General features: G+C 37.4%; 1 protein-coding gene across 1 annotated transcript in view; it reads left to right on the top strand.

Annotated features, from left to right (window-relative positions):
• LRP1B (LDL receptor related protein 1B) overlaps nt 1-14,550 on the top strand; it is a 642,008-nt gene that overhangs the window by 400,061 nt on the left and 227,397 nt on the right. Inside the window, exons 8-9 of the mRNA XM_058028149.1 lie at nt 9,697-9,919; nt 12,776-12,947. Coding sequence (XP_057884132.1) covers nt 9,697-9,919; nt 12,776-12,947 — 395 coding nt within the window. The remainder of the gene's footprint in view (nt 1-9,696; nt 9,920-12,775; nt 12,948-14,550) is intronic.

Genomic DNA, 14,550 nt, shown 5'->3' with positions numbered 1-14,550 from the left:
TGGAAAAAAAAAAACAAACAAACAAATCCCCCTCCCTTCTGTTTACTGCTAACTCATCATAACTTAAAATCATCAGTTTTCAGGCTCTGAAGCCTTTGGGATCTGAAGTCTCAATGTAATCCTGGCCTTTCTGCCTGGGAAGGAGCCCTGAGATTCCTAAAGCTTGCATACTGTAGATTTTTGATTAATTTAATGTAATCCTGCATAATGATGATTATTGTAGCATTTTCTGCATAAGATGGATGAGACAGGTTCTCAAATGCCAGCTATTACTGACATTTAATCTGGTATAGGTCATCAAATACCAAGGTGCAAGAACTGTTTTAATTTATTTTTTCTCATTAATAATACATTTAAAAGAAATTAATATTGCAAAAATGTTTCCTTTTTCCATCGCTTGTCACTAAGTGGGAAAAAGTTGGTTGACAGAAATCACATAGCTGAAGACAAAGCATCCTGTGTTGTGATTGATGCTGGTGGTGTGGAAAACATGATTTTAACTCCCTGACAAAGTGAGTGGGCCCATTTTCCACATTTCAGAGTGCTGAGTGCTCCATGCAAGCATCATTTCTCAGGCTGGGTTGAAAAGGCCGTGTCTCAAATGGTGGGAGGGAGAAGGCCCTGGAGAAGGGAGGCCGTGTTTGGGAAACGATGGGCTCCTGTGTCTGGACAGTCACTTTTAAACAAGGACTTGCTGGTGCTGTGCTGGGATTCATAAATTTAGAGGGTTTTGAGAAAGTGGTTAAAAAGGCGGGCCTTGGCCAGCAGACTTGTGAGCATTGCTAATACAGAGAAAAGTTTTCTAAGCAGTCGAGCAGACGTGAGAAATAGTGCAATAAACTTTTGTAATGTGTCTTCATAGATTGCAACGAGGTTATTTAATGTATATCTTTAGAAGGTTAGTATGAATGAGTCTCTGTGCTTTGTCTCTCATGAACGAGCCATTGTGTTAACTACCATTACGTGTGTTTCATATGATTGAATAGAATTCTTGTCAATATATTTTGCTCTATGTGTGATTGGCTGAAACCTAGGCTGAGATGGCTTTATGCTATGCTGTAATGTAACACCCCCTTGGAATTCCCTATGGATCAGAGAGCTGTTAACATAATCTGTCTCCATTGTCCTAACAATGTACTGAGACTGATGTGCTGAATAAACAGCTCACGACACTGGTTCAGTGTGAAAAACGCCAATCACTTGTTTTTAAAATTTTGAAAAGTTTCATAGTAATAAAATAGTTGAAAAGAATAGTAGCACAATTAGAGTAATAACAATTTGGACAAATTGAATTAGGGCAATATGAGACAATAAAAACAAAGAGTTACGGATGTCCGGGTACCTTTTTCTGGGCATCACGAGCCCGAAAAAGGACACCTGTTGACCAAGGATTAACCCTTAAGAACAATAGCCCGTTGCATATTCATACACTTCATACATGATGCATAAATTCTATTCAAATACAGGATTCTGTCTGGGCAGTGCCAACTTCTTCCTTCTAATCCTAACAGCGCCTCCAAGGCAGGAAGAAGTTCGTTTCTTCTGATAAGAAGGCAATAAATTCCCTTTCTCTGATAGATTTAGGTGTCCTGTGGCTGCTATCTCACTGCAAGCCCTTTCTGTTAAACAAAGCATCTTCCATAGCATCGTTTCTATTCTGACAAATTTTATAACATAAAACTATATTTAACATAGTACTGAAGAAAATTAATACAGCATTATTTTCTAACACAACACATATAATATTCATTTTAATATTTGCAAAAAGCCAATCATAAAATACATGCATTTTTCACATTCAGATTGCCCCGTCTCCATCCATGACTGTGTATAGCTTGCCAGCAGCACTGCTGCTGCCCTCATTTGCTCTGAGCCTGAGCTCAGCTCCAGGACAAAAGTTAAACCCTCCAAACTCTGCACTGCTTTAGCTCCTCAGGCTGCAAGTCAAACACCATTTCAGGGATCTTCTTTATCTCAGCCTTTATTGCCCTACAATCGTTGAACAATTAATGAAAACTTTCCCCCTTCCTCCCCCCTTCCCTCCCCAAAAAAATCCTATTTTCAAAGCAATTTTTAATATTGTCGCTTTTCAGCTAAGGGAAAAGGTTATTTATTAAGAGGAAGGAGCAATAGTTTGACTGCACATAATATCTTGTGAAAATTAAATACCTTCAGGAAAAGTGCAGCGTTTATTTCTTCTGTGAAAGAGCTTTGGTACAATAGTGAGGAAATCTTTGAAAATCAGTGCATGAATATGTGTATTCTGCTCTGTACATAAAGGAGTGCATGTAAAGAGTATAAAAGGTCACGTGGCACCATTTTGATGCTCCAGAAATCATTCAAAGCAGAATAATCAAAAATTGCACATTAAAATACCCATCTAGAGTTGAGTTTGAGGGTTGACAAATATATCAGAGCCTGAGTTGCCAATGAAGAAAGAGAATTTTAATTTTCTGTGGCAAAATTATTTCCCTACATCTTGCACATCTGGTAAAGGAGTGGAAATGGACCATCTTACCCTCAAAAATAAATACTCAGGATAATCCAAGAACTGTTCATCATCATGTTCCATATTTCAGTATCTCTATCATCAGTGTATGGTTTGAATGTGAACACATATTTTATAACTATAAAAAATCTGCTAAATATTTTCTTTACTTTAGAGAAGATTTATATCTACTTTTTTTAAAAATATGACAGAGATTTTATGGTATTATTTAGAGGTCACATTAAAAGTCTACTTAAATGTTGATATAAAGCCATGTAACATGACACTTTGTTTATAAAATGATTTTTTTCAGTGGATCAGCACATTGATTTCGCACAGCTGGTTTGTGATAAAATAGGAATAATCAATGTTTCTTCATTTCTGTTCTAATTGATGAGCTTGTAGTTGCACATGGGCAAACACATTTAGTCTGAAAGGGCTCTTAATTCCAAATTTCTACATCTGATTTAAGTCTGAATCCTTACATTTTCAGATAAAGGGCAGTAATCTGACAAATAAAGACTGATGTTCAGGGCCCTTAATGAATCCAGGAATAAACCTGCAATGTGTCTTTCATTTCAAACTGACAGTTATTAAAACTTTCCATGTATTTATGGAAAAGATGTGGCTGAAAATGTAATATTTGATTTACTTACTAAAATTTCATATTGGGAATAAATTTGGAAAATTCAGAGAACATGCTTTTTATTCAGAAAATTTCTTTGTGCACAAAATTACTCAAGGTAATTAGATTATTTTAATGAAAAGATATTGAATTGTATGTAGACAGAAAGCAGGTTTAAGCAAGTATAAATTTGATATATTCTAAGGGATGCACTTTTACAAGGGTACATCCTATTGCTGTAGGCTTGATATGGAAAAAAAGGAAAAACAGAAAATTCTTGTGATGAGAGTGCAAGACAAACTTTCTCTGCAATTTTTATCCACAAGCAAAACCTGGGAACTGAACTTCCATTTCTCAGTGTGTTTGATTTATTGCTGTTATAGTCAAGATGTGCTCTTTTTGAGCATGTGCAGCCACAAGTACTTATAAATGGAGCAAGAAAAAGAACATGGTAAGATTGATATGGGTTTATTACATATTATTTATATAAATATATATATATATAATATGTAAGAGAAAATATTTAATATATTTCATATTCCTCTGCATAGGAAGAAGTAGAGCCTGTGTGAGATAATTTCAACTGTGACAAAACATCATTAGACAGAAACTCAGCTGTACATCTTTCTATCCTATATCACCCCTGTAGAACCCAGAGATGGTGGATGAGTGCACAGGACAGGAATCTGCACTCTCACCCTGCAGAAAAAGCATATTTGGGTGCAAAAAGGAGGGGCAAACACTTTTAAGGATTACTATGAAATTTAAATATGTATATTTGGTTGGCATCCCTAAGACAAATAAAGTAAAGGCTTTTATACCCTCTGTAGTGGAAGGGATCAGACTGAAAGAATAACATGCAGTATTGCTAAAACAAATGTGGAGTACAGTCATAACAATACAATAAACAACCACACTTGATTGGCAAATTGTGTTCACTTGATAACACCTGGAAATTCACATTTCTGTGTATGTAAGGAAAGGGGAGCTGGGGGGACTTGTTGATGGCAAACCAATTTAGCTTTCTAACAGGCATATTTTTATCAATGGATGATGAACAGTTTAAATAGAAACAAAAACCAAAAATTATGACAACTAGTGTCTTCTTTAGCAGTGAACGATATTGGCTTTGATTTTAATCCACCCCCAAATTCTCAGCTACTTTCCCCATTTGCTGCTCAGGCCTCCACCCCTGTTGCTTCAAATAAGAAAACTTTTGTTTGAATTGGCAATTTCCCTGCAAAGAGAAGTGCATTTCATGACAAATGTCCCCCCTGGGGGCTGAGTTTTGCTGATTTTTGCCTGTTGCTGTGCAGCAAGCAGCGAGTGGAGCTGGGCTCTGCGTGCTGAGAATGAGTTGTCTGACTGGGTTTTCCTTTTATCTGCAGCCTGACCCTGTGCTGCTTCCTGCCTGGCACTAAATCTGCAGCTCTCTAGGAGGAGAAACCATTATTATTTCACTCACTGCTAGATTTCCAAAATGCCAGGAACGTTTGGAACATATGTCCTCCTTTGCGCTGCAGAAATCACAGAGGAACTTTAATAGAATTTCACTCCCGTGCAGCACAAAAACATCCACTCCATATTTCCTTTCAGTTACAAAAAAAAAAAAAAAAAAAAAAAAAAAAGGCACTTTGCTGGAGAGCCAGAGAGTTTCTAACCCCCCAAAATAGTGTGGGAAATTGTCTTCCAGGTGATGGATGCTGCCTTGTGCTGGAATGAAGCAGAGGAAGGAGAAACTCAAATCCAGGGGTATTTCAGTTCCTCCTCTGGGGAAAAATTTCCCTTTGCCCCAAACCTGGAATTGCTTTCAATGTGTGTATGTGTCTAGCAAACAGTGTTCTTCAAGTTCCTAAAATCTGTCTGGGACACTGTGAGCCATGGATCATTTATTACCAAAAATGGGCCACACCTGAGGGTGACCCATTTCTTTTGCTTTAGATGTGGATGAAAAGGAAAACTGTTGAACCCAGAAACCAACCTAAAAATAATAAGAATTAAAAATGCTTCTGGACCATGCTATAAAGCTTATTATTAATTAAATGTGATGTAAACTCAATCAAGTAACTTTCATTTTTTGAAATGCAGTAGAAATGAGACACAGGACTGTGTGGCAGTCCCCTTCTGAGATTGCAGTCAGTGGATTCTCATAGTACAGGCTGCAGAGAACCCCAGGGGTGTTTTCACACAGTCCTTTTAATTAGCTGCTTTGATCACCTCCTCTGAAGCAGGTTCCTTGTTCACCACAGTCCCCACAATTTTAGTTATCTTATTTGTCCTGCAGTAAATCTGGATGGTGCCACTCAATGCCTATGCTGTTCTCATTATGCTTCAAACCAATTAAATTACACAGCATTTCTCTTAATTCCAATTCAAACTTTTTTCCCCACATCATAATCCTGCTCCTAATTTGGTAAAAAGCCTCTAACTTTTTGTGACTTGTTCATTTTGCCAAGATCAACTGAATATCTTTAGTTGCCTTCGAAGTTGTCTTGAAAGTTATCCTCTCGGTGTAATTTCTAAAAATTAAACCCTGTCCTTTCCACTCATGACTTCTGTTGAGGTGTGCTAGGAATTATCTGCTTTAGTCTAGCTAGATCTTGTCCAACTTTGCCTCTTTTTCTATATATACTTTACTAATTTGCTTCCTATAATATTTCATTGTGGTTTTTTTGTCCAGGAGATCCAGAATTTTTATTTTTGCCCTTTAAACTCTAATTGTTCTGTACAGTGTTTGTCGTCTTAGGTGCATTAGAAATTTCTAGTTCTTAGTCATGCAAGTGCCCAAATGTAGCTTTACAGGGAAAGCAATTCTTTCTCAGCTAATTAAATAGGTGGATTACAAAGGAGGTGAGTGAAAGCTTGGAAAACAAAAGGAAGTGATGAGAGAGAAGGTTCTGGGCAAAACCAGTGGTGATAAGGGGTTTGGCTGCTGAACCAAGGCAGTAACTATCCTACAGATGTCTGTAAGGAGAACAACAGCCCTTTGAGGCCCTCATTACAAATTTTTGAGGCTTGATGATGAAGGAAAGGGGAATGTGAGAGCAGGGACTGGGCAGTTCACTATCACTTTTTTCTCATGGCAGCGTTCTGTTCCTCTGGAATTAGTTCTGTTTGGTAACATTTCTTGCTCTTTTTAGTCAGTGGGTTTGTCAGGGAGGATTATTTGAGAAGGCTGGAGAGTTGTCATGGCTCAGATGTGGACAGAATAGTCCCTGTGTATTTATTCATTGCTGGAACTCAAACCCTCTGGAAAATCTCCAGCCATCACTTTTTAAGACTCAGTTGTTAGACTGAGGAGGGTGCACGTACTAGAGGGAAGGATGAGTTTATATCAGCAGTGTAACAGAGCCGTGAAAATAGCAAATGTCATCCAGGGGTGGCTGAGACTGCAGCTGGTGCTGGGTGCTGTGCAGACCCCAGTGAACTCAGCTCTGAACAGCAAACCCAGTGCTGGCCATGCCTGTAAATCACTGACCTAAAACTGGAATAACTGCGCAGGAGGGCAGCAGAAAGGGCCTGTCCTATCAGAGGAGGAGGTCTGTCTTGCCTTGCTTATCTCCAGCTGCTAGGCACAGGGAAAGAATTTGATTTCCATCTAGAAATAGCTCTGGAGAAGGGGACGGGTGAAAATAGCTGTTTAAGCCAAATAAGATGCTGCAGAAATCTGTGTAATTCAGCCTGGAAGATATCACCATTAGTTATTAGATGGAGATTCCTAACTGCTGGGACCACAGTGAAACCATTCTGGAAGAGTCAGAACAACTGAATACTCTTGAGTTTAATACTTGACTTCATCAAGTCCTGCAAAGCACCAGGACTTGATGAAGAAGATTCCCCTTTTTGTTGTTGTTTAACTAGAGGCAGAATTCCGAATTTCCACACATGAAGTCTATGGCTTTCAAAAGATAATCTGCCTTAATAAAATTCAGTTTAGTGCCAACATTTGTGCTGTTGCAGCACTCAATTAGCAATCAATTAGCCCCATTGGCAGTAGCAGGAAATGAAGGCTGCAGTGGACTCAGCTCTCTGTCAGCCCCAGTGCCCTGAGCTGGGCTCTGCAGGAACATGCACACTCAGTTTTCCTCCCAAAATTGCTCTGTGAATGGATAAAAGATTTCATTGCCCTCTGCTGAAAATGGAGAGGCAAACCCAGCGCCATTTGTGAGCACAAAAATTAGCCTAGAGCTGAAATAAATATTGTACAGTGCATCCTTTAGAGCTCCCAAGGCAAAGGCAGTGCAGTGTAATTGTGGGTCAACTTCCTGTGTTAGAAATGCACTTCTGCTTTAAACCTCACTCTAAAAATCTGCATCGGTCATTAAATACAGAGCTGCATTTAAAGATTACACACTAAAGCATTTAATTTTCTTAATTTAATTTTCAGAGCACTTTGATCGCACAGCAGCACTTAGGGAACTACTTTCTTTTTCTGTCTTTTACCTCTTCCTTTAATTATAAAGTTTCATTTTTGTCAGTCTCAAGGAGAATAATAATGATTTTTAGAGTAAAAAGAGTGTAATTTACACATGAAGTCATGATAACTTGCACAAATGGTGTCAATATAAGACAGATATTGAGGAAAATAAAGAAATTGACACCCTATTCCATAAAGCTGGAGAACTTCTTAAATTCTTATATATTCTTAATTCTTAGATATTCCTTACTGGATCTATTTTCTGTTGACATACAAACATTTTATTTATTGTCTGACCTGAAAAGATAGTCTTGTTTTAAAAGCCAATATATTTTTTTTCTTTTTAACTTTTATTTTAATCTTTAGAAATGTTAATTTATTAATTAAAAACACTATGCAGAAGAGCCAGTGTGAAGTCACTTCAGGTGTTTGTAAGTGCTGTGTGTCTGGACGTGTATTTACATAAATGTGTGTTTATATATTTATTTATACATGAGTGTCTGATCCCAGCAAACCCAGTTGGTTCTATGATTCCAAAATAAGCTTTATTTGAATTATTGAATATTGAGGTACAAAGTTCCATTAAATAACATAAATCAAATCCCCAGAAGTACAGATTGTAGTCTGGAGTACATATAACATTTTAACAACTTACTTTAAATATATATGTGTTGGCCTTGTTATTTCTGATGATCTGAATACATACATAAATAAGTGTATATACTGCTATATACACTTTTTTTTTTCTGTTTCAGTCCAAATGATTTTTTCTTTGCAAATATTCTGTACTACGGACATTTTGATTTATATAGACCTGGATGTTAAGTGTGTGTTTTTAAATATATTCTTAGAGTACAGCTGGGATAAAGAATGACAATGAAGGACAGGACAGGAATTCAGAATTGTTTTGATAAATTGAAATCCCTGTCAGGAATGGAGTTATCCCTCAGGAATGTTATAGGTAAAGTTTATTCTGCCTTATGGCCTGGTGATGGACTACATGACCTTTCAAAGTCTCCTCCAGCCCTATTTTATGATTCTGAGATCAATTGATTTTGGCATTTGACAGCTCCTGCACATAAACTATAGATTATTCTAATGCCTTTACTTTTTTAAAAAGTTGTTGTGTAGTTTTTTTTCTATTTTATTTGTATTTTTTGCACTTGAAACACTTTGCCACTAAAGTGTACTCTTATTTATTTTGAAGACTAAAAATAAAGGATACGGATTTCATTCTGCTGTTCAGCAAATAGCCCAAAACTGGGTTTTTATGAGAAGTTACAAGGCTATAAATTACTGCTCTGTCACATAAAGATATCTGAACTTTTATGTGCTGTTGATCCAAAGTTATTCCCATCAGTGGTAATAACTAGGAGATAATTCACTTCATTTGGATAATGAAATCCTTGTTCTCAAAGTGGTTTCAGTAGCATTCAGCCTGGAATCAGATTATTCTTTAGAGCATGTTAAAGTCATGGCAAGGTGGTCCTGAGCCTGCAAGTGTAATTTGTTCTCACAAATAGGTAATCCTGTTAAAATATCGTCGGGTTAATCAGAATTGATTCGCTAAACCCAGTGAATGCTGATCAGGCATTGGGTTAGGGAGCTTTAGCAGCAGTTTTAAGCCTTTGATAGTTTCCCATTATTCCTGGATGGAGTGACTCACTGGATGTGTGGAAGCATTTTGAAGCCTGAGCACCTTTCCAAGGCTGGGAACAAATGTACTGGAGACTAAAGCAGCTCCTCCAGAAATGGAGGTTAAAGCACCTGACAGTGGGGATCCCTGTATTTGTAATAGCTGATGTGCAATAACTGTTCTCCAGACAACCTGAGTGCTTTGTGCTTTTGTCACTGTTATCTGTAACTATCCTACCATTCTTTACAAATAATGGTTAAAAATGAATTTAGGATGGTAATTTTAGAGTGTTACATGGTGCATCTGTTTTGTAAGGAAATGCATTTAGAACTTCTGTGCCTTACATTTGGAAGATAATTCTGTGTAATTGTTAATTTGTTAGAAGATATGGTGAATTTTAAAAATAATTATGGGGTATATAGGAAATTGAAATGACAAAGAATGAAAACTTCCTTTTTCCAGAGCCAGCAGGAGCTTTGCACTCTGCTCACACCCTTTAAAACTTACAACATCTTATTTTCTTTCAACAGCAAGCTTTTCTTTACAGACTACGGGAACGCTGCCAAGGTGGAGAGATGTGACATGGATGGAATGAACAGGACGTGGATAGTAGACTCAAAAATTGAACAGCCAACTGCTCTGGCACTAGACCTCATCAATAAATATGTGTACTGGCTTGACATATACCTGGAGAGCGTGGAAGTTGTTGACTATCAGGGGAGAAGGAGGCAAACAATAACTAAAGGCAGACAAGTAGGTATTTATTTGTAAATCAGTAAAAAGTAATTATATCAATAAATAAATGCACATAATGCCAGCAGCTACAGGAATTTCATAATTTTTTACCTTTTTAATTCAATAAACAATAAACTTTTTTAATTCAGATGTGTTGGAATTTAAAAGATGCAGCTACATGCTTTGGTTTATCTGCAATTTAGCAATTTTGCAACTTATCAATATTTCCATGCAATGTCTCATTAACAATGCACCTTGTAAGTCACCGTTGTTAAAGACTTCAGGAGGGAAAATCTGGGGTGGAAAGGCACAGGGAGATAAATCATTAATGACAAGATGTCCTTACCCACTCAGGAAGGAGAGACTAACAGGCACAATAACGTGAAATAGAATAGCAAAAGCTATTCACCCATTCAGACTAATCTGGATGCCCTTAAATCTTATTTTTGTTGGTGGCAGTGATGCTTTTCACAGCTGATCCTGATGTTCAGAGTCGTAAATACAAACTCTGGGACTGTGAGTCTCAGAGTTTGGAGCAGGAGCATTTCAATCCATTAGCCTGGAGAGTGGAAGAGTTCTCTGGCACTTGTGAACTTTATGTAAATCCAGGGAAAATCTGCAAAGACCAAACTGTTCTGGTCACTACCTGGACTGCCAGGTGTGGGCACCAGGTTTGCATATATTTCTGCCTGAGGTTAAACAGGGAATGGGAAACTGTGCAAGCAGAATACACATTTTACCAGTTCTTCTGTCATTTGTTGCTTCCAAGCAATCAGTGGTTAGCAAGATGCAACTGGTTAGACTTTTAACCAAAAAGAGGCAGAAAATGTGACAAAAAGCAGTGAAAGTGGTGATTTGGCAAACCCCTTCCTATTTCTGCCAATCTATCCCCAGTCTTTAACCAGTTCTGGAACAAGAGGTCTTGAAAACTTTTGGGTTTTTTGTCTTTGTTTTTTTTTTTTTAAGTATCATTTTGCATTAGATATTTTAAAAGCTAAAATCATTTTCAGAAGCCATTAAAAAATACCTTAACAGGCTTCTAACTGAGCTGTACTTGTGTCATAGGAAAGATGCTTGTTCTTCCTCTTCTTGCTGAAATTTAGATGCAAAAGAGGATACTTTATCAAGTTTAGAAGGATTCTTCTCAATACTAGATAAAAAAATGAAATCTCTGTTTTTTGATAAGGATGAAGGGTATTAAGAAGTTTGGCCTCTCCCTGTTGTCACAAGTGGCACTGATTGCCTTTCTACTGAAATGAAGAATTGATAATTTCAGTATGTTTTGTGCTGCATGTGCCATGATCTAGAATGATTGTTTCTCCAAATCACTCCTCCTTAGTCCAAGGAAACAGCCGACCATAAAACTGTTCCCAAGAATTTTTAGGGACTAAAGTTTATTGTGTAAGTACAAACATATCGAAGATGTGTTTTCCAAACAAGACTGGATTCTGTGGTTGACAGCCTTCCTGGCTTTCAAAGGACAAACCAGTAATGTTTTTACTCATGCACAGGGTTGCTGGAAAGCTTCATGAGATGTAAAAAACCCAACAAATTAAAAAATAAATACAAATAATTACATCATTGTAAAAAGGATTGCAAAATGAGCCACATAGCTTTAATAGTTAAAAAAAAAAAACACTCATGGAAGATAAATGATAAAGATTTCCATGAGTGCAAATGGAAATAGGGAAGAAAGGATTGTAATTCAAGGGAGAATTCCATAGTTTGGCACAGATGTGGCTTTATTTTCAAGGCTATTTTATTTTCCATCTTACTATAATTGCATTGAATTTCTATTGGGTCCTCATCAAATGCTTCCAATGGTGTCAACAATTATTCATTTTTCTGGATGAAAACAGAATACAATGGTAAGACTTGACCAACTGTGCTGTAATTTCCAGAATGACTGAAATACTTGATGCACATCAGGGTTTTTTTGTTTGGGTTGGGTTTTTGTGACGTGTGTCTGAATTTGGGAGTGAATGAGATAAGGAAATACTTTGTGGTGAGCAATTGAATGGTTAAAGTAATATGATATTCAGCCTGAGAATATTGGAACATCTGCCAAAAGCATTTTCTTTAATTTGTTCAGTTTTCAAAATTGCCAGTGATATATTTTACATTTTCTAAATCTATAAATCCAGCACAGCCTCTAAATTATTGACCACTTTGTGTTTGAGTTGTGATTGTCTAACTACCAGCTATTAGGTAATTTGTTATCAATGTACCAGACACATCAGAGATTATCACAATTTTAGAATTCACTTTTTCATAAATAAGCAGTGCCAAGTGGCCACCACCATACTCAGAGACACCAACACAAAAGGAACACAGCAGAGCTGATAGAATTTGTTTATTTCTCATAAAATATTTTCTCAAGAAAATATTCAGCAGGTATATCATGTACCATTTCTCCTGATTTGATCATGAAATAATTTTTAAAAATGGATCAATTACATCTATGAAGTGTGTTTTAAATTTCTAAGTTTGGTATATTTCTTAATTAATAGTAATTAATTTATCTTAGTTACTTTTAGTTAATGATCATTAGTTAATACTAATTTAGCTGTTGCACTTCGAGAATGCAGAAGAAAAAACAGAGAAACTGGGTAATTTGTAGAGTAAAGGAATTTAGATTGCTAAATAATTTGAATTTTCTACATTTCTTGTACAAAGCTTTTCTAATTATAAATGTCACACTACAAGAATGTGAACTATACTTTTAGTGTAATTGGTGTTTATTATTTACAGGTACTCAGAAAGCCTTTTGTGCAGTTTATCACATACAATCCACAGCAGCGTTTGACATTTACAACTCGCAGATATGCCTCAAATATTGACCTAAAATAATGATACCATTTGTTTCTTTTCCAGATGAGGCATCTTTGTGGCTTGGCAGTGTTTGAGAACTATTTGTATACAGTAAATTCAGACAACCTCAGCATTTTACGAATCCACAGGTACAATGGTACTGACGTTCAGGCTCTTGCCAGGCTGGACGATGCCAAAGAGATCCGTGTGTTCCAGAAGAGGACTCAAGCAGCAGGTAAGATCAAATTTCCTCTCTCCAGAAATCACAAAACCAGATAGCGAGGGCTTGTGCAGTCAAAAAGGTCCTACCAGAAAAAAGTGTCTGAAGATGGAATGAAAATTTGTCCTTGTGGCACGACTTTGTGTTCCTTGAGTTTTGTGTGGTTGTTCCACTTTTCCCCAGCTCCAACTCAACCCTTTCCAGAGAATTCCAGAGAATTTCCAGCCCTGCTCTGCACGTTGTAGCACTCAGGACTTTGAATTTAACACCTTCAGGATTGTTGGATGTCCAGTGTTGTCCCCATGCTTTGGGTCTCAGACCTCAGAGATTCCTGATATCTCTGGGTCTGCTTTTCAGACAGACCCACATCTCAGGTGAGCTCCCATCTTTGGGGCTGCCAATAAGGCACAGAGCTGCCAGCACAGCCCTGGTGACAGAGGGAAATGCTGACAGGGTGTCCTTGCTTTGTGTGAATATCACCTTTGCCATCTGTGAAAGAAATCTTCATTTTCATCTAGAATGAAAGAACTCTTTTTTATCTCGGAATTTTTTGATAAAACAGCAATTTCTGAGGTCTGTATGACTGTAATCTGTTCTCATTCCTTTCTGTATGCAGAACATCAGTGGGAGCTCTGGGAACTTTGTGCAGAGATAGCAAGATCCAAAATATTTACCGTGACGCTTTATGGGAAGGTTTTTGGCATGACTGATAACAATAAATCGTTGCCATGACTGCTTAGACAGAAAAGCCAACACATCAATTCTCAGTGTCGATGTTTCTAAACAGAATGGCTGCTTCTGAAGAAGTTTGTGAAGTGGGAACAAACTCTAAATTGATGTAGAGTGGGTGAACTAATTTTCACCCTGGAGCTGAGGACATTGATTTGCAGATGTCAATGTCTGAAGGAGGCTGCAAAGACTCTTTCTTTGCTATAATCATCCCTCTCGTACTCCTGAGGGAGTCGGGGAGGTTGAGTAGAGGAGAGACATGAGCACAGTGTAATCTTTTATTACATCCTGTGATTACTCCTCTACTCCTTTTGTTTTGAATGGACATGTTTGTTGCTTGTCAAGATTCTTTGTAACAGCTGTCTCAGCTTGGTGGAGTTTTTGTATTACCTTTAACCTTATCGACCCTAAACCACTTGATTGCTTTATTTTAAAAGAAAAAAATCTGAAAAGCTTGAGGTAAAGTAGGAAGAACAGAAAATTTTTTCAACTAGAATACTCTTTTTCTGGTTTAAGTCAGCTTATAAAATGTAAGATAGCCTGGTAGGTTTTGTTTCCTAAGCATACTGCCTTAAATAGTTAAAAAAAATAATTTAGGCTGCTAATACAGAACCATGCATTTGGAAATATGGAATCAAGGATAAGGAATTCTTTGACTTCTTCAGCTGGATTTATATCCCAACGGTACAAATCTGCACCCCATACCGGGAAATGTTCAAAGCCAGGTTGGATGGGGCTTGGAACATCCTGGTTTAGTGGAAGGTGTCCCTGCCAATGGCAGGGGTTTGGAATAAAATGGGCACCAAGGCCCCTTCCAACCCAAACCATTCTGTGATTCTATAGATATGGAAGAATTCTATGAGGTTTGTGCTGTTCCTTAGTTTCAGCA

Source organism: Melospiza georgiana, chromosome 7 (genome assembly GCF_028018845.1).
Source record: "Melospiza georgiana isolate bMelGeo1 chromosome 7, bMelGeo1.pri, whole genome shotgun sequence".
Classification (NCBI taxonomy): domain Eukaryota; kingdom Metazoa; phylum Chordata; class Aves; order Passeriformes; family Passerellidae; genus Melospiza; species Melospiza georgiana.
The sequence above is the reverse complement of the archived record's forward strand: the minus strand, read 5'-3'. Positions and strand labels throughout refer to the sequence as shown.